The sequence below is a fragment of the Larus michahellis genome, chromosome 7 (assembly GCF_964199755.1).
Source record: "Larus michahellis chromosome 7, bLarMic1.1, whole genome shotgun sequence".
Taxonomy (NCBI): Eukaryota; Metazoa; Chordata; class Aves; order Charadriiformes; family Laridae; genus Larus; species Larus michahellis.
In genome coordinates, this window is record NC_133902.1 from 5,663,896 (window position 1) to 5,686,156 (window position 22,261).

At 42.4% G+C, this 22,261-nt stretch overlaps 1 protein-coding gene across 7 annotated transcripts; it reads left to right on the top strand.

The window, feature by feature from the left end:
- The first annotated feature begins 1,734 nt into the window (after positions 1 to 1,734).
- On the top strand, positions 1,735 to 22,129 carry AKAP10 (A-kinase anchoring protein 10). Of its 7 annotated transcripts, none has more exons than XM_074594499.1 (15): positions 1,735 to 2,112; positions 5,877 to 5,924; positions 8,236 to 8,418; positions 8,724 to 9,278; positions 10,717 to 10,815; positions 11,268 to 11,352; positions 11,718 to 11,841; positions 12,702 to 12,838; positions 13,947 to 14,091; positions 14,850 to 15,023; positions 17,203 to 17,312; positions 18,200 to 18,282; positions 18,817 to 18,869; positions 19,503 to 19,598; positions 20,664 to 22,129. In XM_074594499.1, the coding sequence occupies exons 1-15, from the start codon at positions 1,935 to 1,937 to the stop codon at positions 20,667 to 20,669; spliced, it is 2,076 nt and encodes a 691-aa protein (XP_074450600.1). In that variant the 5' UTR covers positions 1,735 to 1,934; the 3' UTR covers positions 20,670 to 22,129. The 7 variants fall into 7 exon arrangements, 5 of the variants coding, with proteins under 5 accessions (XP_074450600.1, XP_074450604.1, XP_074450601.1 ...); XM_074594503.1 differs by having other exon boundaries at positions 1,735 to 1,956; XR_012588295.1 differs by lacking the exon at positions 17,203 to 17,312.
- The last annotated feature ends 132 nt before the right edge of the window (positions 22,130 to 22,261 follow it).

Below are 22,261 nucleotides of genomic sequence, written 5' to 3' on the forward strand. Positions count from 1 at the left end.
TCCATTCATTATGCAAAAGCCATATATAATAGTTCATTATTCTCAAACCAGCCTCTGGGCATGTGTACAAAAATGTATCAAAGAGCATCGGTTAACAAAAATAATATCAAAAGAGAAAATGCAGTTGCTATAAGGTGTTGATCAGCTGCAACATCCTGCCCAAGAGATGGCTTCGTCACAGCCCCGAAAACATCCCCACATACCTTTTATGCCATTTACAATTTACGAGTCTTAATTAATGAGTGTGTGTAAAGAGCTTCGGAACACTTGGATGAAAGATGTTGCAGAAATGTACGTAATGATTATTAATTACATAATTTTCACATGGCTCAAGCACCAATGTCAGGAACAGTTACATCGCAGAGGGATGACACCGCGTCAATCCATCATGACACGGGGATGTCAGAGGAAGAGCTGCAGCTGCCTCCTGCCGTCCCTGCACCTCCTGCGGGGTTTGTTTCAGGACTCTCGTGGTGTTTTGCAAACTGGGCCCCATGGGACAAGGTCCTGGGGATCAAGCCCAGAAATATCGTAGCATAAAAGAGCTTGAAGAGGAATTGGGCTGAGAGTGATGTAGTTGGAAAGCAAATTCCTGTCCAGGATGGCGTGCCAAAGCCCACAGGAAAGCGGACGTGGTTTGTGTTTCTTCCATGCTCACCGTCGCTGGCGTTCATTGCTCTCGGCTGGCTCTCCAGCATTCACGGCATGAGGTTGTACGGTTTTCTGCACGGATCAGGTGCGGCTGTGTGATTTTGGGAGAGCTGCTTTCTGGCGCCGTGCCTCAGTTGCCTCACACATGAACCAGAATTTATAATAATAGTCTTTATAAAGCGTTTGTAAAGCATTTGTATCATATACTGCTCTTCAGAGATCACTGTAAGCACTGCGTTATAACTACAAACGCCCTTTGTAGCTGAGAAAAGAGAAGATTTGCCTCAGGAGGATAATTAAGAGGATTGTTGTGGCAGGACTGGGGACGCAGACGGAACTGACTTATCAGACAGTCGGCCTTCCAGCACCCGCGCAGCGTCCCCACCTCCTGACCGGCGCCACGCTGCCTGGCAGGGTTTTCTGGTTACACCGCGCCAATGACCGGGTAGTTTGCGATGGAATGACGGAGCTGCGGGAATCCCCGCCACGTCTCTGGCACCGCACGAATGCACCCACCGGCGCCACCATGTACCCCACGCGCTGGGGGGGCGGCTTTTGCCTGCAGGGACAGTGACCCGCAGCTTGTGGCTGCCTCCATTGGGACTGCAAAGTCCACACACCCCATGCCGGTGCTTAGACAGCTGTGGGGTCAGTCAGGCTGGCATGTCTCCTCCGTCCCAGCCCCTGTGGCCAAAGGGGACATTCTGGGCCCACGTCTCCGAGTTCTCCAGGGAGGCTTTGCACGGCACCTTGGCTCTCGCCGGCCCTGCCACGCCGCTCCCCCCTGCCCCTCAGGACAGGGCGTCACCCTTCGCCCACGCGACGTGCCCAAATCGCCGCGGAGCGTGCCCAAAACGCCACCTCCAGGCGCTCCTGCCCTCACCCAAGATGGCCGACCGCCCCTCGCTCCGCCGGCGACGCTAGCCCTGATCAAAGATGGCCGCCCCCGCCGTGTACCCCCGAGAGCTTCTTGCCCTCATCCAAGATGGCCGCCCCCACGCGCGGATTGGCTGGTCTGCCCGGGCGGCCATGTTGAGTGAGGCGGGGGCCGCGGCCGCATCCCGTCATGCTCGGCGGGCCGCCGGCCGCCCGGAAGAGGGAGCGGGGCGGTTGTTGACAACATGGCGGCCGCTGGCGCCTCCGCGGGAGGAAGAGGCGGAGGGAGAGGCGGCGGCGGGTGGAGGAAGGAGTCTCATTCATAGGGAGCCCGGCTCGCTGCCCTCGCCCCCTCCTTCCCCTTTCCCCCCCCTCCCCAGCGGCCGCCTCGCCCCCTCCCCGGCACCATGTCCTTCTTCAGGCGGAAAGGTAGGGGGGCGGCGGGCGGGAGGCCCGGGGCTGAGGGGCGGCTGCCGCCTTCGTCCCCCGCACGGCTGCTGGGCCCCGGCCCTGCCCCTCCGGGGACGGCGACCGGGCCCCGAGAGGAAGCTCGGCCCCTGAGGAGCGAGCTGCCCGCAAACCACGGTCAGTCCCGGCACCTCCCGGGCCCTTTTCCTCCCTCGGGGTTCGGGGAGGAGGTCGAGGGGGGCCGGGGCTGTGCGGGAACGGCCGCGGCGGGGTTTCGGGGTGTCGGCCGCGGTCTGCCCGCCTGCGGGCCTCTGGCAAGCGGCCCGGGGCAGCCCCCTCCTGCCTCGGGAGCGGCTCCGGCTGCAGCGGCTTTGCCCTTCTGCACGGCGGAGCGGAGCCTCACAGCGCTGAAGCGGGGGAGGCGTGCAGTTCGGTGGGCTGGGGTAAAATGCCTCGCACCTCGTGCAATTTTTGAGCCTCTTTAACTGTCTACAGAATATTTTTTTCGCGATGCAATGGTTTTATAAAAATATAATAAGCTAAGTATGTTACGGCGGTAGCTAAAGACCCTAATTGAAAAGAGACCCTCATCACGCTTGAGTTCTTCGTAAAAGTCAAAGGAATCATTGACAGGGTTTTTTTGTAATGTGTTTGTTGATGTTCTGGAGCACAAGCTAAGATTTGAAATTTAGGACTCCTGAAATATTTATAATATTCCTGTAGCGCAAATGGATACAATCAAAACAGTTTTGGGGAGTGAAACATTTTGAAGGCACTTGTGCTAGAGCGTGTGATGAAATGTGGTGGAGTGCACTTTCAATCTGCACGATATGTGGTTTGAGTGGTTTTTGTTGAAAGTGGCACCTTTTAGGAAGGGCCTCTTGGGAAAATAATTCTGTTATCTCGTAACGCTGTACTTCAACCAGTCCGACCATTGCTCTTCCAGCAGTGACTGCAACAACACGCACCTAAAGCATTTCTCAGTTACTAAAGCCCAAAATGTACGTCTTGGGAGACAAGGCTGTAAGTTAGGAGGAAAGAACATAGTATCTGAGATGATGCTTTTGCTCTTGACTGACACATCCTGTTGTAAGCTTGCTCAGACAAAGTAGCAGCAACAAAAGTTTCATTCTTTGTGGCCGTTAGTGCAGTAATCCTGGAAGAAATGAGTTTAAACTTCCGTTCATATCAGTAATTCTGAAGATTCTGGAAGTCCACTGAAGGTTTTGCAAGTGCCATGATCTTTTTTGGGGTATTTACATGCTAATGTTGAGCTGCAGAATACAACTTTCATACAGCTTATAAACTGCTCAAAACCATCTTCTGCTGCTTTGTTGGTGAAGAGAATTGTGGAGCTGATGTTCCATCCTGATGCATAATTGTAGGAACGATGTAGGCTTTGGCAAAAATTTTCTCAGGGAGAAAGTAATGAAACATCTAATTGAGTATCTGTTTGTGTTACTTTGATTAAAGGATCTTTGGTCAGAGAAGCGCACTCAGAACTAAATGCCCAAGAGAGGCGCTGTTAAGGAGAGGAGAGAAGTAGGCTTTCATCTGGGTTGTACATAAAATAATATTGTTTCATATAATCTCCATTTTACATACTGGCTTCTAGAGAAGGTCTTAAACTGCAGCTGGGAGAAAAGCAACAAATTAAGGCTTATGATAAAAACTCTGTAGCCTAGACACATGCAGTCCCAAACCATATAAAAGCATCAGTGTTCCTGGGTTGAACTCTTGTTGTTTAAGCGGTTATTGCATTGGTTAGAAATAAAAACCATTTTAAAAAATGAAGTCATCACAAGGATCGTAGAACTACTAACACAGAAAAATCAAAACCAGTAGTGGAATGTTTGGTTTTTTAGCATAGGCCTTAAAATAAAAGTCTAGGGAGCTGAGGGTGGATAATAGGTTGAAAAATTAAATTATAGCCGTTGAACTTGCAGCCAGGTGCTTGAAGGCAGATTGTGAAATTGTTATCAATGAAAACAGACAGACTGCGTGCCCATTCTGTAGGGAGATCTTGGAAATAACGTACACAGTCCTACTAGTTGGCTGACCTCTGAAGTTATATAGTGTTTTTTGTGCACGTACATTTGTGAACAGTTTAGGTTTATTTATTCTTCTGTATATCAAATCTCATGTGATCGCACGGTGTGGGTTTGATGCGTTACTCCTTTGTGAATGGGGTTTGCTACTGGAAATTCTCACAAACTCTTAGTGCTTGGCTGTCACGTACCACAGTTACCTCTCTGGCTTCACGCAGACACCAAGTGACATCCGTTTTTTTGAGGAAAGTGAAAGTAAATTTCTTCAGTGAGAACTTTACTCTTGTCACGTACGGGAGTTTTCTCTTGTCCTCTGCTGTTAACGCCTTCATTTTGTTCTGCTTGAAGCTGATGGGGACAAAAGCAGCCTGTGTACAAGGGGGTTGGGAACATGAACCGGGAGTTTGCATTACCAGTAATCAGTAGGTAATTAGACAGGAACTGAGTAGTTGGTAAGAAGGAACAGATGTATTTAAACTGAAAATAGGCTTATGGAGGGACTCTTGTGTTGAAACTCGGGAATCGTTGCCAGTAGTTAGGAGTCGGCTTGATGAATCAACTATTGGAATAATTTTGGAAAGGTGAAGGTTCATAATACTGTATAGGGGTTACTTTGGTCCCGTTGTACCTCAGGGTTACTTCAGACATGCAGGTTTTCTTCAGTCCCGCATGTCAGCACGCCCTCAGTTATGTAAAAGCTGGTTATTCTCACTGCTCGCAGCTGCAAGAGTTCAGCTTTGAAAGAACGCAGCTCTTTTAACGGAGGCTTAAACCTCTCTATCGGAGAGAGACTGTGCTAGCTTAAATCTGTAAATGCTGAGTTGCCAATTCACAGACCTGCAACGTTTCTGCTTCTCGCAGGGCCGGCTGGCAGCACGGCAGTGCCGCAGCCACCGCCGGGCAGGACGCTTATGTAAGCAGAGATTGACGTTTCCCTTTAAAATATATTTAAAATACCTAGGTCAGGATAGGAAGAGGTTGTTTTTAAATCTGCTTGTGTTTTGTGATGTAAATGTTTGATTGTGCTGGGTTATGATTTGTGGTTAGGTTTGGGAGGGCTCCACAATCGGTGTTCAAAGCTGACCTATTTGTAGTAATAACCCAGCCCGGAGCAGCCGGAGGAGGTTTTACTTCTTCATGTTCTTCAATATCACCACTTAATTTGTTTCTCATGCCATCCTGTTTATGTACTCCTTCAGTTGCTTTATTTTTGTTTTAAACAGATCTCCTCATTCACTTCCTTTAGGAGCTTCCTTTAAAAAATAATAGTTAGAGAGAATCACTTTTCCATCACAACTCTTTTAAACTTCTCATCAGTTGCTTGCCATAGGTTTGATGATAGTTAAGCAATATTATTTGTGAGAGAATTAACTATTTGCAGTGTGTTTCCAGAACATTTCTGTGGTATCCATCGTGACTGAGGAGTCGTGGGCTGGCTCTGGCTTTGTGGGTCTCTTGGTCTGTGTGTGTCGCACTGCTCCTCCTGTAATACGAGGGAGATACTGTGTCATTTCTGGTTCATAGAGAGTATCTGCCGGTGCCCTATGCTTAAGACACATCTATCCCAGTCTTTCCAGTTAATGGTATTTATTAAAATAACCTTAAATGTGGCCTTGCTTTAATCAGAGACAGCAAGCCTCTTTCTCAATTTTAACATACTGTATTTCATTAAGCTTAGTTCACAGATGATAAGGTTTTGCTTTTGAGAATAAACCAACACAAAAGCTTTGAAAGCCTCTGTCAGTTACTAGATGTGCAGAGAGACCAGTATTAACAAAATGATAGTTTACATCTGCCCCTGATGCTTGCTGAAATGGGAATTGCATGTCCATTCGCTGGTAAATGCCGTTAGTCACCCAAAATAGCATTAATGTTTTCCTTTGTATTTTACAGTGAAAGGCAAAGAACAAGAAAAGACCACAGATGTGAAAGCAATTAAAAGTAAGATCAATATTTATTTTGTCTATAAATTTAGATATCTAATATCATCTGCCATTTTTATTTTAACCAGTGGGATAATTTCCTTATGACTGAGCGCAGATGTGACCTATGCCAAAACAAACCCAAAACTTAATTCTGTTTCTGAGTATTTATAGTAACTAATCTTTCCTAGTCATCTTGCTGAATCTGTAAGTACAGAAGGTTATTAAATTATGTCAGACAGGAGCTTTAATTCAAAGTGATCATGCATTTCAGTCACCTTGCAAATAGTGGCTATTCCTTATCTACAACAAATTGCTTCTGAAGTTTCTTGCTTACATGTAGCGTATTTTCCAGTTTTGAAAATGCAGCTTAACTGTGTCTAATTTGCAAAAGAGGCTGCCGGCGTCTGATTTAACTTGGACTGATGCGGCTTGTGAGACCGAAGATCTGAATCTTGGTCAGATGAGTAGCTGCTCTGATGCTGCTCCATGTGATACTGAAATCTCGCTGCTGAATCTATTAGGAGAGAAAAAAAATACTGATGGGAAGGAAGTTTATAAATGGTGGGAAAATAAGATTGATTATCCTGTCAGGTTTTATTGTGATACTGAAAGGGGGCGAGGTAATTTGTGTGAATCTGTTCTGTTACTTTTATATCGTCAGAAAAAAATCCTGGTTTTGTACTTGTTAATGTGTTATCTGGATATCAAGAGAAAATTAAAGGCTTTTTTTCACCTTCGTGGTCTTTCAAATCAAATGTAGGAAACAGTAAGTTGCATCCATTTAATAGCACACCCTGAGATTTCAGTGCAACTACAATTTCCGATGACTAGCTGAAAGAGTTTAGCAGTAAATGGCTACAGTATGATGACCCTGTAAAGAAAAATAAATTTGAAAATGTATTGTCTTACCCATTGTGAGCTGCTGCAAGCAGAGAGCATCTTTCCAGTTTGGCAAGCAGCTACTCCACGGTCTGTGTGATGTTCGGTTAGCAATGTAGTGCTACCTGGAGGTTTTGGAACAGGTGTTTCATCCTTAGGTGAAGTAGAACAATTTTGCCTCAGATGTTCATAATATAAAATTAAATTTGAAGCTAATTCACAAGAGCCTAAACCGTTATGAGGAGTGTGGCTCTGCTTCTACATGAGTAGCCTCCAGCAAGTTTTCCTCAGATCCTGTCGTCAGCCAAGCAACTGGCTGCCTTCCATTGGCTGGGAAAAACTGTGTTTTCTCCGTTATTGCTGGTATTAAGTAGCAATGGCTTTGTGAGAGGCGGCAAGCAGCGTCTTGGTACCAAGCACTGCACCCAGAGAAACACTTTGCGGTAGCTTAAACACTTTAACTCTCCTGCACCATTGCTCCTAAGGTGTCTGTTACTGTGACGTGCGAGTGTGAAACTGTCAACTTCTGTCATCGTGTGTCATAAAATTGTGAATAAAAATAAAGTTATGCAGCATGAAAGTCATCAAAACTGAGTCGCTTGACACCTCGATGAAACGCGTTAGGAAGTGGTGTGCTGAGATAGTGTGTCATCTGACTGGCTTGAGGGCTCAGAGGTGTAAGATGTCCTTGCATGACATCCTAGTCAAATGCAATTTCCTGAGAGCTTTTGAAACTGCTATGAGTGTGTTTTGTTTTTTTTCAGCTTTGTCATCAATTAACAATTAGTTGATGGTCTTTCATGGCAGAGTTTTGTGTGAGGAAGTTCTTCTTTGTTCTCTCTGGGTTCAAATAGCCAGCTGTGTTCTAAAACAGCTAGAGGAGGTTAAGGTTTATAACCTGGGTTTCATCAGAGGTATTTCCTTATTGCTTTTTTCTCTTAAAACCAAATAGAGGCAAAGAAAATATTTTTGGAAAGTATTCTTGTTAAAACTCACAGATAGCTTTGTTGTAGTTCAGGATTGTGTGACCCGTTTTAGCCTTTGAAAAGGTATGGAAGTGGGTTGGCAAGAACATTGCAGTTAAACTAAATTGTTGACAAAGTATTAAGCTGTTACGATAGCAGTTATCAAGGAAGCAGGAAGACCAAGGAATAAGATTTCATGTGTGAACTTAGACTTGGCGTCTTTTGATTAGCTACTGAATAAGGAAAATGTAGGTGGGTGGGTACCACTGATTGGTCAGAAGTGACTTTATTCTTGGTGTAATAAAACTTTTTCTGTGGTCTTGCTCTCATCAGACCCTTGATCGAAGATGACACACAATGAGGTTTTTAATAAGATTGACTCTTGCAAACTCTCTGGCGTGTCTTGGGGACGCTTAGCATTGGATACTGCTTAGTAGAGGTCTTGGGATCCTTACCTCTTAATCATTCCTGTCTTGATTCCAGCTCCAATAGCAGTACATTCCCCTCAAAGAAGCACTAGAAATCATGCCTTGCTGGAGGCTGCAGGACCAAGCCATGTGGCAATTAATGCCATCTCTGCCAACATGGACTCTTTTTCAAGCAGTCGGACAGCTGCCCTTAAGAAGCAGCCAAGTCACATGGAAGCTGCTCATTTTGGAGACTTAGGTAAGGCTTCATCATCTCTGTAATAATGTCAACGTTTCTTTTTAGTCTATGTATATTACTGGTATGCTCACCATGCTTTGGTTTTCGGGCAAGTAGATTAGGTAATTAAAAAATTTGACTGGTGTTACAGTAGCATCGATGTTACCTTTGAAGGGTTTTGAATGGAGACTGTACATTATTTGTTAAAACAGGTTCCTTTGCTTTGTATATCATCACTATGTTGGAATCATCTCTTCACCAGTTGCATTGCAGGGCATTTTTGTATCGAATACGGAGTCATTCCCTTGATATTTATTTTTTTTTAGGCAGATCGTGTCTGAATTATCAGGCTGAAGAGACCAAATCAAGCCTTTCAAAGACCCTTGAACAAGTTCTGCAGGACAATGTAGCCCTCCCTTATTTTATCCAGTTTATGGAACTACGGAGAATGGAACACTTGGTTAAGTTTTGGTTAGAGGCTGAAAGCTTCCACTCCACAACGTGGTCCCGTATTAGAGCACATAGCCTGAACACAGTTAAACAGAGTTCGTTGGCAGAGCCGGTGTCACCCTCGAAACAGCAGGAAATTGCGTCGTCTTCTCCAACTGGATTGCTTGAGGAGAGACTGGAGGACTCTGGCACAGTCCATCTGCTCAGGACCAAGCCAGTGGCTTCGGACAAGAATGACAGAACTAACAACAGCCAGAACTACGTGCTCTCGGGTCAGGAGGGTGACAATATCAGTGTTCTTTGTCTAAGAAAATCTGAGACAGGGACCGATTCTGTTCCAGTTGATCAGCAAGAATCTTCCAAGCTTACAGTATCAAATAGAAACAGCCCCTCCTCTGCACTAAAAGACTTGTCAGGAAAACTAATGAAAAGTAAGTGCCATGTGATCCCTTTCTTTAAAAAGGTGGGGAGATGGGGAGCAGAATGGCTGCTGCTTGCTTTGTACGGTGAGCTGTCTCGGCTCTCCTGTGTTCTTAGGAGGTATGATATGGTGTTGTGAGAAGGAAAATAATTTTGTATATCAGTAAAGTTAACTTGCTGTATGAGCCAATGGTCAGTTTGACCTCTGTATTATTTGGCTGTCTGGTTGTTTAAAAATAAATATGCTGCTGAAGTGACTTCAAAATAATTATGTACCCTAATAAGCTTAGGTTACTTCTGTTCTTACATGTGTAATCTTAAGAAATGAAGATGAGCATTGCAATGTCCCGTTCCTCCCTCACCCATCCCACCCCCAGCTTAAAAGAATTGCAGCAAATTTGGATGATGGGGCTGAGAATTGATAATTAACTTTCCACAGAAGGTAAATATCCTGTATCACGTAAGAAGACATAAGTAATGGTTACAAGAGACTCGTAGAGATTTTTGTGTGGAATGTACTGTTTTTGTTCATGGATTTATTTGATAGAGTTTCTCCCCTTGTCATTGACTTGTTCTCATTTGGAATCCTCCTCTTCAGAGGATGAAATTAAAATACTTACTTTTGGTAGTAAACGACATGCACAGTAACCTGTTACTCTACTTCGCATGTACTCAGTCCTCCCCCATTTGTGCAAGTGTACAGACAAAAAGGAAACACTCCTTTCTTCATGTCAGTTCCTTTTGTTTGCCCAACTGTTTCCTTGCGTTGCATCCCTTTCTCTTGCTGTTTGTTATTCTCGTATATTTATGAAGTACCTCCACAATACGTAACCTCAGCCCCAAAGTAGCTTAAACAAACGTGATACTTTAGTCATGAAAAGCACCCCTGCTTTCTGATGTCTATAAAGAATTTGAAAGGACTTGGTCCTTTTTGAGAAATCTGATAAGTCTGGAATATAACTTTTTTTCTCTCTTCCAGAGCAGTGTCCCAACTCTCAAAAGGTGACATGTAAAGTGTACATCTTGTTCTGAGGCATTCCATTTAAAGATTTTTTTTTTTTCCTTTTAATTCTGTTATAATGCAAGTGCTTTACATTCTCTGTGATGGGAACTTCACTGCAGTTCTTGCCAGAAAGGCGTTACTTCTGGGACTAAGGTGTGCAGCTGAGGAAGAGGGTGCTGTCTTGTCTGGTGGTAGGAAATTCAGAGCTGTGTTGCTTTATTCCATCTCACTGGTCAGTCCATGCTGGGCTCATTGTGACCTGGCTAGAGATAACAGTCACTGTAGCTTGTCAGTAGCAAAGTGTGCAGTGGTGGACTGAAAGCTTCATGGGAAGGAAACTTGTTGCTGATAACTAGATACTTGCTTTTCTGACGTTTGTTATTCACTCCTCGTTTTAGACCTATGCCGAGGAATTCAAAGTTTGATTCTGTATTTCTTCCTTGTAGGTATAGAACGGGATGCAGTTAGTACTTTTACCAAATATATTTCTCCAGATGCTGCTAAACCAATACCTATTACAGAAGCAATGAGAAATGACATAGTTGGTAAGAATGTATACTGCCTACTCATTTCAGAGCTTCCTCCTTCCACATAAAAATTTATCTTTAGTAACACACACACTCGTACTTTTTTTCGTTTTTATGAATTTTAAAGTCAGTTGTAAAAAGGCAGTAGATCACATCACAAGTATCAGTGGATCTGACGTTTCAGTAGTGCTGTGCTGTATCCCCAGAAGAGCTTTCAGAGGCTTTACTGAAGTTAGTGAAAGAATTCCAAGTGGTTACGGAGGGAATCCAGGTTTGAGCCTCAATCAAACATTTTAGCTGTAATATTATCAGTCAGCTATCTGCAGTGCTTTAAAAGCTCTTTTTGCGCAGTCAGAACCAGCTGATTCTAGTGGATTTGAACTGCAGTTTTTCATTAACTAGTCATCACTCGTGTCTTTCAGCTCAATCAGCCAAATGCACGTTAAAATTAACCTGGTCTTTCTTTGCAGCAAAGATTTGTGGGGAAGATGGACAAGTGGATCCTAACTGTTTTGTTACAGCACAGTCAATAGTGTTTAATGCAATGGAACAAGAGTAAGTTGACTGAATGTTTGGCTTCTTGTGCCTATTGTCCTTTTGCAAAAGGTGGTTTTGTTAAAAATGCTTGTGGAGGCATAACTGTATAATCACTCTTTTGTGCAGTCTTCTGTATCTGAAACTGCTCAGATCTCTTCCTCCAAATCCATTCTTGTGATCGCTTGCCGAAGTTGTATGTGCATGCTGTTACCGCATTCTTTCTATCTTTCTTGCGTCATTTGTAAACCCACACCATTTCTTGCTTGTTTTTGCTTTTATCTAACTAAAAGTATAAGACTTCTGGGGCAAGAACTAACTGGTTCATGGGCTGCCTTGAATGCTGTTGACCCTTAATAACTAATTATTATTCTATCTGTGTGCAGGCACTTTAGTGAATTTTTGCGAAGTCATCATTTCTGTAAATATCAGATTGAGGTGCTGACTAGCGGGACTGTTTATCTGGCTGACATACTTTTCTGTGAATCAGCCCTGTTCTATTTCTCTGAGGTGAGTGTTAGGTTTTGGCTTTGCTTTTTTAATTCATTTCTATCAAATGGAAAAAAAAAATACTTGTGCCCTGATGACTCTAATAAAGACACCTCAAATATAATAAAAAAGGTGAGGTGTATCTTTTTCTGGGAGAAAATGAATTAAACTGTTTCCTGCCTGCGTGGAGAACTATTTCAAATGTTCTAACCTGTACACTGTATTGTAGAATGAGTATTCATGTGTGTCTTTTCGAGTTAATGAGTGCTTCTGAGTGTCTTTTTGCTTTGTAGAAGCTTTGACAGTTGTCTTAATCTTGCCAAATAGAGTAGTGTCTTTGGAAGCCTTAAGCATTCTTACAAATAACAAATAATTCACTGCTTTACTTAAAGAGGATACCAGATTGGAACGTGGTAGGTTAAATGCATCATTTTGCAGTTGTGGGTCCTGTACCTTTAGGGAATCATCTGTTAGTGGTAAAATACTTGCCCTGGTAGTCTGACAAGCCAATGAAGTTTGAAACAGCAAGCTGGGAAGCTGAGATAATATGCTGAGTTCGATGTAAGCTAAGCATAGCATGAAAATAGTGTTTCCTCTGTCTTTAGTAAATAGTTGTTGGAAACTAAAGTGAAAATCAGTACAGAGAATAAATGTCACAGGGTTTTTTTTTGGTTTGGTTTTTTTGTAAACAAACTAAATCTGTCTACAAAACTGTACCTGAAAATTCAGAATATTTATATGCCCTGGTGACAATTTTGCATCACTAATATATGGACTGTGTTTCTTGTTTTAAACGGTAAGGAGCAGGTTTGTCTATACTTATTCAAAGTTTCTTGCTAAAACTTCCTTAATTTCTTCTCTTGTTTTAATTTCCCTTCCAGTACATGGAGAAGGAAGAGGCAGTGAACGTATTGCAGTTCTGGTTGGCAGCAGATAACTTCCAGTCTCAACTTGCTGCCAAAAAAGGCCAGTATGATGGGCAAGAAGCACAGAATGATGCCATGATTTTATATGACAAGTGAGGGAGTTCAACAATTGCTTGTTTTTAAAACTCTAATTTTGTGCTTGTGGATTTGTGTTGCACTGTGCAAAAGGAACTTCTCATTTCCAAACCATAACTGTGCAGTCTTGCACTGTTTTGCTGAAATGCGTTTTATTAAGGTGGCCTTTGATGCGTACGCACACAAAAACTTTTAAAAATTTTCTATATACACAAGGAGAAAATCCTTATAAGGACTCCGTTCTTGAACACGATTCAGAATTTTCAGGACTTGATTGCTTGAGTTACTGTTTGGTCATGAGATATCAAAGCCAATTGGTTGCCACTTGAAAACGTGAAAGATATAAACCTAATAGAAGATGCATCACTGTAGAGAAACCTGAAGGTTCAGATACTGTTGTCCATTTAAAGTAGGCTGTAGGAGCTGGTCTCACACATAGTAAAAGCCAAATAGTGCTTGTTCTTAGTATTTCAAAATATTTTCCTTTTTTTAAGGAAATTACCAGATCCATTTTAATATCAGACTTTCATTGTCAGTAGCGTGACACTCTTCCTTTATGCTTCACCTTAGCAATAACGCAACTGTAAGACAGCCATCAAAACTGCTTCCAGAAAAAGTTTGCTCTTAAGCTGAAGTGTGAGATTCATTGCCACAAGTTTGTTGAGTTATACCCTAGTAGGAAATAATTGGAGAGGAAGTAAACAATTCACTCTTTCATCAGTCGTCCCTCCACTCCATCCATGATCTCAGTGCTCAGTGATGCGATTAGCAGAGCAAATGCTGCTTCAGAGTTCTGGGTGTTTTCTGCTTCATTCCTGCTTCCCTGCTGCAAAGCTGCGTGTGTAAGATTCTGCTCACCGGTAGAGGATGATGCTCTGTAGTCAGATGATGCTCTGTTTTTTATGTGTATCTTCAGGGCAAGGCTTTACCAAAAATGTTTCTGTGAATTGGGGATTTTATTCTCCTGTAGTGAGTGTGGATCAGTTTTATGTACGTTTTTGAAGCCAGCACCATCTAGTGGCTGCAGCGTGACTAATAATGTTCGGTGGGAAGGGTGGGTACTAACTGCCTGCCAAGTTTTGCAAATCCTTTTGTGTTGTCTCCTTCCCCTGTCCGCTGCTGCAGGTACTTCTCCCTTCAAGCCACGCACCCTCTTGGGTTTGATGACTCGGTGAGGTTAGAGATTGAATCCAACATCTGCAGGGAAGGTGGTCCTCTCCCAAACTGTTTCACTACTCCCTTACGACAGGCGTGGACTACCATGGAGACGGTGAGATACCTTCTTCAGAACAGTTTTGACAGTTAGTAAAGATGATGTGGAGATTCTGCAGCATGTCAAGGGTCCCCTTCTGTGTCTCTGATTTGGACCGTTCTTTTACTGACTGCCTGTTTACCTGCTTAATATAACAGCTGTAGTAAAATTTGCTAGACTATGTTCCGCAGGTTGATTTGAAAAGATACTACCCACTGGCTTCTGTTAATTCTCTGTGAAATGTTTGTCTTGGGTGATTATTGCATTTCAATGGAAGTAACAGAATTTTCTCCCATGTGAATTGCTGTCAACAGCTTATTATACATCTTTAGAAAATCTTCCTTCCTGCTAGCTGCACTTGTTTGCAAGTCTAATACCAGTGGTGTGGCTCATAGTGTAACTCTGGGGTACCTGGATGCTGGAGATGAGTGATTTGATTGTGGGGTTGCAGGTGATTTTTGAGCAGCAGAGCAAAACGACTGTAAGCATATTGCATTGTCAGGCTTTTCTAGAGGAAGAAAAAAATCTGAACTTCAGTTACAGTTACTTGGAGGATTTGGTTAACAAGCAGTTATTTTTGTTCATTTTGCAGTAGGATTCAAATTTAAAGCAATGCAATTGCTAATCTGGAATAATTCCATGTGTGGACACTTCTACTTGTGTACCATCTGCACAAGGACTGAGATGTTTGTGTGTCCCTTCTGTTCTGCAAGTGATCTCCAGTAATTGTGCAGACCAGCCCTTGATTAAAGAGGATTCCTTCTTCTGTCTCTCAGGTTTTTTTACCTGGTTTCTTGTCCAGCAACCTCTACTACAAATACTTGAATGATCTCATCCATTCAGTACGAGGAGATGAATTTCCAGGAGGGAATATTGCACTGAGTATTCATGGCCCCAGTAGCTCTCCTGATAACGATTCCATAGGGGGCCCGGATGGCTCTGCCTCCCAGGTATGATTCTGTTACAGGAAATGCTGCAGTCACTTTTCTGTATCAGCATCAAAGTTCCTATGCTGTAAGGAAACATCTTGTAATTTGAAGCTTCCCATTCCACTTTAACGTTAAAGCCTGTGACATGTTAGGACACATTTAGTCTACCTGCTGCTAAGTTCAAGCAAATGGTATTGACATGGAAGTAACCAAAGTCTTCTACTACTTTTAGTTCTTTGTGTCAAAATTATGGTTTTATGAAGCTGCTAATATTCACCGCAGATTGTTTTCATAGTGCCATAACACTTCAGAATGCTTTTTACTAGAAATAATTTTTTTGTCAATACCATAGTTATAACTTTAGGAAAAAAATTGACACTTGTGAATATGCTATAGAATTTCAATATAAATATGCCAGTTTTGTGTGCTCATTTCTATTCAAGTGACAGATTTTCTGTCCTGAAGAGTCCACTCAGTTCTAGGGTTTAAGGCACCTCTCTGCTGATGCCTAGAGCAAAGACAGTTAGTATCTGACCAGGTGGTGTTCGCTAGTTTGTCTCAGCAGACTTTTCCCTTCTGTTGTCCTCAAGTGAGCTGGTCGTGCTGGTCCGGTAGGAAATGGCCAGACTCCTGACCTTTCCAAAAGAGAGCTCTGATGCTGTACTATGTTACCACTGAGATGCTCTGAGCTGGGGGGCGATACCTTCATTTTGTTTGCGTGTATATAGTTTGATGTAAAGCTGGGCATAAAAAAAAAAAAGTCCATTGCTGGGTAAGGCATTCTAATCCTTCGTTAAGCATGATTAGAGCTGTGTGGATGCTTCTTTGCTGTACTGTGTAGAAACAAGAATGTGGCTGGGCTCCTTCGGCTCTGTTACCCTTCCAAAGGCATTGAGAAACATCCACTGTGTGTTAGCTTTGCACGGTGCCCTGGTTGTGGGCCAGCATCTTTATTTTTTTTATTTTCTTTTTGTGGTGCCACTTTGAGAGCTGTGTTCCCGGGTGGGCCTGGCCTCAGAAATGGGCAGTGCAGCTCGTTACGCACCGAAACCATCCCAATAACGTCAGAGATGTGTTACTAACCAAGAGTTGTCTGTGCCAAAAATTCTAGCTTTGCTTCTTTCAGGTGTGAAGGAAGAGAGGATGAGCAGATTCTGGTTTATCTGCAACCAGGTCAGCTTGCAAACTGCAAGCCCAGCTGAGAGCAGAAAAGCTAAGCTAGAACTGCTCTTGCTGAATTGCTTTTATTGAACGCTGCAGTGCTACCATGGGTTTTGAATCCGGTATCTAGAACAGCATTATTGATGTACTGTGTTTCAAGCAACTAGGAAGCTGTATTAGTTGCTTGTGATGTCGTTAAACCTCCTACTCAGCAAGGAGGGAATATTCCCACCTAGTTGCAAAATGAGGAATAAAATCTGTGTTCCGACAATCCTGAAATATCTTGCTGCCTGATAGTCTGAGCAGGAGGAGCTGCTGGTAATTGGCTGGCTTGGACAATTTAGGAATGAATTGCTGCATTTTGTGGTTTGCATTCCTGCTTATCTGAATAAGAGAATCTCTGGGTCTCTGCATATTTTTGCATAAAGAGCAGCATTTACGCAGCGCAGCAGGAAAGGAGTTTGCAGGGCAGCCGCCATAAATGTTTCTGTTCTGTTTTAAGGTGGTAATAGATTACTGTGCATTTGTGCTCTCCCTGCTGTGGCTCTAATGTTTGCTTGATTTTTTTTTTTCCGTAATCTTACATAAATACTCTAGGCCAAAAGATAAATGTTTGTTCTCTGTGTATGGGGAAAGCACAGGGTGTTTGGGAATTGCTTACCAAGTGTCTGAGAGGGATGAGCGAAGCTGCTGCAGCTTTTGAGGTAGTTCAGTGTTATGTACTTACAAACAAATAAATTGCGTGTGCGCACAGATCTGTGCAGTTGATAATGCTTAGACAGCAGTCGTCACACATATGTATGCTGACCTGTACGTTGTGTCTTTGGCTCTGTTTGTGTAACTTTATCATCCTCTGTTTAAAAACAATGTCATACTGAATTAGGAATTCATGGCTGTGCAGATGCTGTCTAATTCTTTTATGCTTGCTTAGAGACTTTATGGGGGTTTATCTAAGTGTAAAAGCACTAAAGTCGCAGTTTTGTTAAGAAGCTACTAGTTATCTGCATTGGGCACTAATACTTAAAATTTTTATTTGTAGTCCAATGTCAAAAAGGCTAATGTTAAAATCCTGAAAAATTTTGATGAAGCAATAATTGTAGATGCTGCAAGTCTGGATCCAGAATCTTTGTATCAACGAACATATGCAGGGTAAGGTTCATTCAGTGTATCTCATTCTTTCTAGTTATGTATTTCACCCCTGTTTCATTTTTGCTGTGTCCTCCTGCATTGAGAGTACGCATAAATGCAAGATGTTGCAATCTTAGTGTATGTCTTAATATTTGAAAGCAAATTTATTTCGGTAATGTGATTTAACACTGATGTCATAGTGAATGTTTCTCTGACCAGAATGGCAGCCAGAAAAATATTTCCAGTTAGTTTTTCCTCTTTCTCCTAGTTATTGTTGCTCTGACCCCAAAGTACAGCTAAGTAGTTCCTATGCGGGGTTGGAACAGAAAAGAATCTCAGGCACCTTTGATGTTGTAATGTGCAACTCTGATTTCTTTCTACTCCCATGGCAGAGAAGGGCTTATACTTCATGTCTTCAGCAGATTGCAGAGCTATTCTTCTGTTTCCTGAGTTGATCTTTGCCATAAAGCTCTTCTGCTCTCTGGATCTCATACAGAAATTCTTTGTTTCTGTGGCTACCTTGCTTTTCTATTGCATACCAGTCTTCTGTCCTGTTAGGTACTGTATACTCTTTTCTCCCTAGTGACTTGTTTTCATGATAGGGTAGAGCACTTGCTAGCACTGCCTGTTGTTATTAACTGATTGAGTCGTTGAAGCCTTTGCCTACTTCTGGTTTCTGGAAGAATTTTTAAGATACACTTCGAATGCAGATATGGTAGAAGAATGGGAGAATTTTCCCAATGTATCAATTTCAGGTGGAAAAAGTGGTAACTGGTAAAATGCCAGTCTTTATTGAAACACTAGAGTCTTTACTGTGGTGGCTTTTTTGTTTTCCTGACCGGCAGCTTTCCATAATGCCAGAGTTCTCTTGGTAACCTCTGTGGTTCTTTTACTCCTTCTCTCTTCAGGAAGATGACATTTGGACGAGTCAGTGACCTGGGACAGTTTATCAGAGAATCTGAACCAGAGCCTGATGTCAAAAAATCGAAAGGTTGGTTTTCATCTTTCTCTCCATTTCTGTAAACATCTGCAGCGCTGCTCTTTTCCTTACTGCAGTCAAGATACGTATCTCAAGTACTGAGGCAAAGCCAATCTCTGGCCCAGTTTCCTAGCCAAATTCTGCTTTTCTGGTCCAGCTGGACTCCTGGGAGTATGAGCTGCCTGTGGGAGTTGAAGCTGCCAATGGAACCTGGCAGGGATGAAAGCCACTAGCAGCTGAGCTGATGATCAAACCTTCAGAGATTTGGTCTTGAGATGAAAAGGAACTTCAGCTCTCCACGTGCTTCCCACTCAGTTTGGAATCTGCTGTTAATGCTGCTTTTCGGCTCTGGTAAAGAGGAGTGGTTCAGGCTCAGCGTCTAATGAACCGTGGCTCCACATAATCCCTAGTCTTTCATGCCACAGTCCTGTGTTCTCTAATGCCAGCAGTGCAAACCCTTCAGAAGGATGTAAGGAATTAGCTTTTATAGAGGTGTGCCACAGAGTTTGCTGATATACCTTAAGTGCTGTTTTTTGTCTCAACCAGGGTCCATGTTTTCACAAGCAATGAAGAAATGGGTTCAAGGAAACACTGATGAGGTGTGTCCTCTTTTATATTGCCCTTGTGACTGACTTTACAGTGTAGGTTAGGGAAATGAAGTACTGAAGTTCCTAATCCTGGCTGTTTCTCTGAGTATCTAACTGATGCACCAACAGAACTGTCAGACTCTGTGTGCTAAATATAATTTAGTTGCATGCATGTGTGAAACTAGTTTGATTTTTGCCACTGCTTGATGGCTTATGTAATATAATGGTTAACTGTGTGCTTGCAGTCAAGGTTTTTCTTATTACGGTGTTATATATCCACAATTAGGAGTGAAGGTGCTGTTGGTCTTTGTTTTTTACTATGAAGTGACCACTGTTCGTGGATTACAGGCTGCATTTTTCCCCCTTGGAGGGGCTTGGACCAGTCCCCAAGAGATAAGTCTAAAATCTTCACTAACTTTCTTGGAAATTGCATCAAGCCATAAATATTCACGATAATTTAAGTTAATGGTGTGGTTGGAAACCAGTTGCATTTCCATCAAAGGAGGATATGTTTTCTACAGGTCACTGAGTTGTGAAGGTTAATCATGTCTCCAAGGTTGAGCAGGTGAATTATGCTGAGAGGACTGTATTTTTATTTTTAAGAACTTGAAGCTATCTGTATTTTGGGATGTTTTTTCTATGCAGGCTCAAGAAGAGATGGCTTGGAGGATAGCGAAGATGATAGTCAATGACGTTATGCAGCAGGCGCAATGTGAACAGCCTTCGGAGAAGGTTACGAAGGTGAGGGGGTGGAAAGGCAGGGTGTCTTTATCTGAGTCGAGCCAAACTGTGGGAGGAGCAGAGCTCTTGCCTTCCCAGTGCATCTGAAACCCACGCCGGTAAATGTTCAAACTAGTGTAGCACGATATGAAGAAACAAATGTTGGAAGTGTTTCAGCCTACGTATGGTGTTGTAGGAATTTCTTAACAGATACCTGTAGCTGTTCTCCTATGCAAGCATTAAAATTGTCTTCGTTTGTTTCAAGTCTTTATAAACTGCCCTGTTAGTTAAAAGGGTGATTTGTGTTGCGGAATCAATACTGTGATTCCTTATTTGAGTTCACAGTTGCTGTTTCGTGTTAACGAACGCTGGTACATTTGCCTTAAGTGTCAATAAAACTCAACAGCTGGGAAGTTGTCTTGTTGGGTGCACTAATTTACACAGTGCTGTGTTTACACCGTTTAAAAAAAAGACACAGTGGCTGTGTCGATAGGCTGGTGGGTTATATTGTTGTTCAGTGACTTTGTTGTATGAGTCCACACGTTCTCTGGTTAAAAAAACAGTTCTGATGCAAGAGATTTTGTGAAATAATGAAGACAGCAGTTTACGAAGGTAATCTCTGGTACTTCTGGCTTTAGGCATCTGACTTTGCACTTTTTTTGAATTATTGAAGGTAAACACGTGCCCAGTGATTAGGCCCAGACGGATGGATCAGTAGTTTCACTATGTGACTGTTTCCTTTTTTTTTCTCGAGCAGTTATATTTAAATCACTTGTATAATGATTTCCCTTAATTGCTTGGCTGCAAATGATACAGTTCCAGTCTGGCTAGATGAAAAGGTCACTCAGCACAGTGTTTAGAACTATCAAGTGGCCGCAGATGCTGCGGATTCAATTAACCAAGTATGGTTGCAGTAATCAGAAGGTTGAGCGTGGTGTGGTTTGGTGTTTTGGTTTTTTTTCCTCTCCCCAACTCATAAGCATTACTGGGCTTCTGCATTTTTAAACACAAAATGTCTTTCTATTGAGCATTTGCCTTGTATGTTTGAGGGTAAAATGAACTCTAACCCTGTTTTTCCTTTTCCAGCTATGACTTTAGAAACACCAGAACAGGAAATCTGGTTTTCCGCCTCAAGAATGAGTGAACTTTCCCTTTTGGTGGATTCTTTAACACAGCCAATAAAAACAAAGCACTGTTACTCCAGCAGCCGAAATCTCCCTCAACTATAAGGAAGAATGAAAAAGAAGCAATCCTGTACCTCCACTGTAGAGCGTGAAGAAACACTTTTTCCTGTTGTCTGTGGCATTCACAACAATGATGGTTTTTAAAGAGATGAAGACGCAGTTTTACGAATGTGTCACTGAGAAACTGTGAGCAATTTCACAAATACTTGACCCTATCTCAAAAAGACTTTTAAGCAAAATATCTGGAATGGGACACAAGCCACAACAAAGAGGGGAAGGTTTTGTTGTAGTTTCTAGTTCTACTACTTGTCATTTTTAAACACGTAATTGGAAAGGCCATGGGGCATGTCCCGACATTGGCCATTGAAGAAGTGAACCTGAAATGGTGAATTCATTGGCGGTGAATGACCTAAAAAGTTCTAAGTTTTATTTTTCCTTACTTGAAATAGATGCGTATTCAACTGTAAGATAAATGTATTTTACTTCATAACTACATTAACTTTGAAGGCAGCGTAGAATGATCAGGAGCGAAGCCTGGACAGTGTAACTCTTCCTTGTGGAGCTGGTAACCTACACACACAAATCCCTGCTTCCAGCACAGAGCAGGCTCGAAAGCCTCCTGCCACCCCCTGCTCCCGAGCCCGGCTCCGAATGCAGCCCCCGGTTTGAGGAGATTGTACCCCGTAGACCGCTCGCTCCATTTTCTTCCCTCTCCATCCCATGAGCAAGGAAAAAAAGTAATTGCTGCCATTCTCCATAGCTTGTTGTCCTCCAGTCAACATAGTATCTAATTCCAGATGTTTGGTTTACAAAGAAAAAAACAATTTTTAATGACCTCTGGCCTTTTCCCTGACACTGTCAACACTTGCAACTTTGCAAAACCTTTAAGTAAAAAAAGCACCGTGTTCCACAATGCCTCTTTTTTTTTTTTTTTTTTTTCCTTTCCCCCTCCAGTGAATTGATTTTTGCAGGGTATCAAAAGTATTCAGTGTCTCACCATTATGTTATCGCTGCATTTTTAGTATACAACACTTCTGGTTTGGGTTTTTTACTTTACTCTTATGATTGCTTTTTTTCTCAAACTTGTGCAAAAAAAAATCACTTTGCAAAGAACTCAAATCATCTCCAATGTTCAGAATATCTTGATTGACTAGGAAGTGTTATTCTGTTGCAATATTCGATTGTGTAGAGACACACTGTATTGTCTATAAAAAAGCAAAAAAAGGCTGTGTATAGGTTTTTGGTACTATGTACCACCTCTTATTTCTCTCATGCCCAAGTATTCATGTACTTAAAACATACTATATTTAATTGTGTTTTGATTTAAAATATATAAATATTAAAATTTGTGTCAATTTTCTGTTTTGATGGGATTTGACTTTACATGTCTGTGTAAAGTGTGAGTCTTGGGGGCTTATAGAAGAAACAAAGCCCTGAACAGTTTGTCTTTGGTACATTTGCACATGCTGCTTAATCTTTTAATGGATGATATTAGTGGCA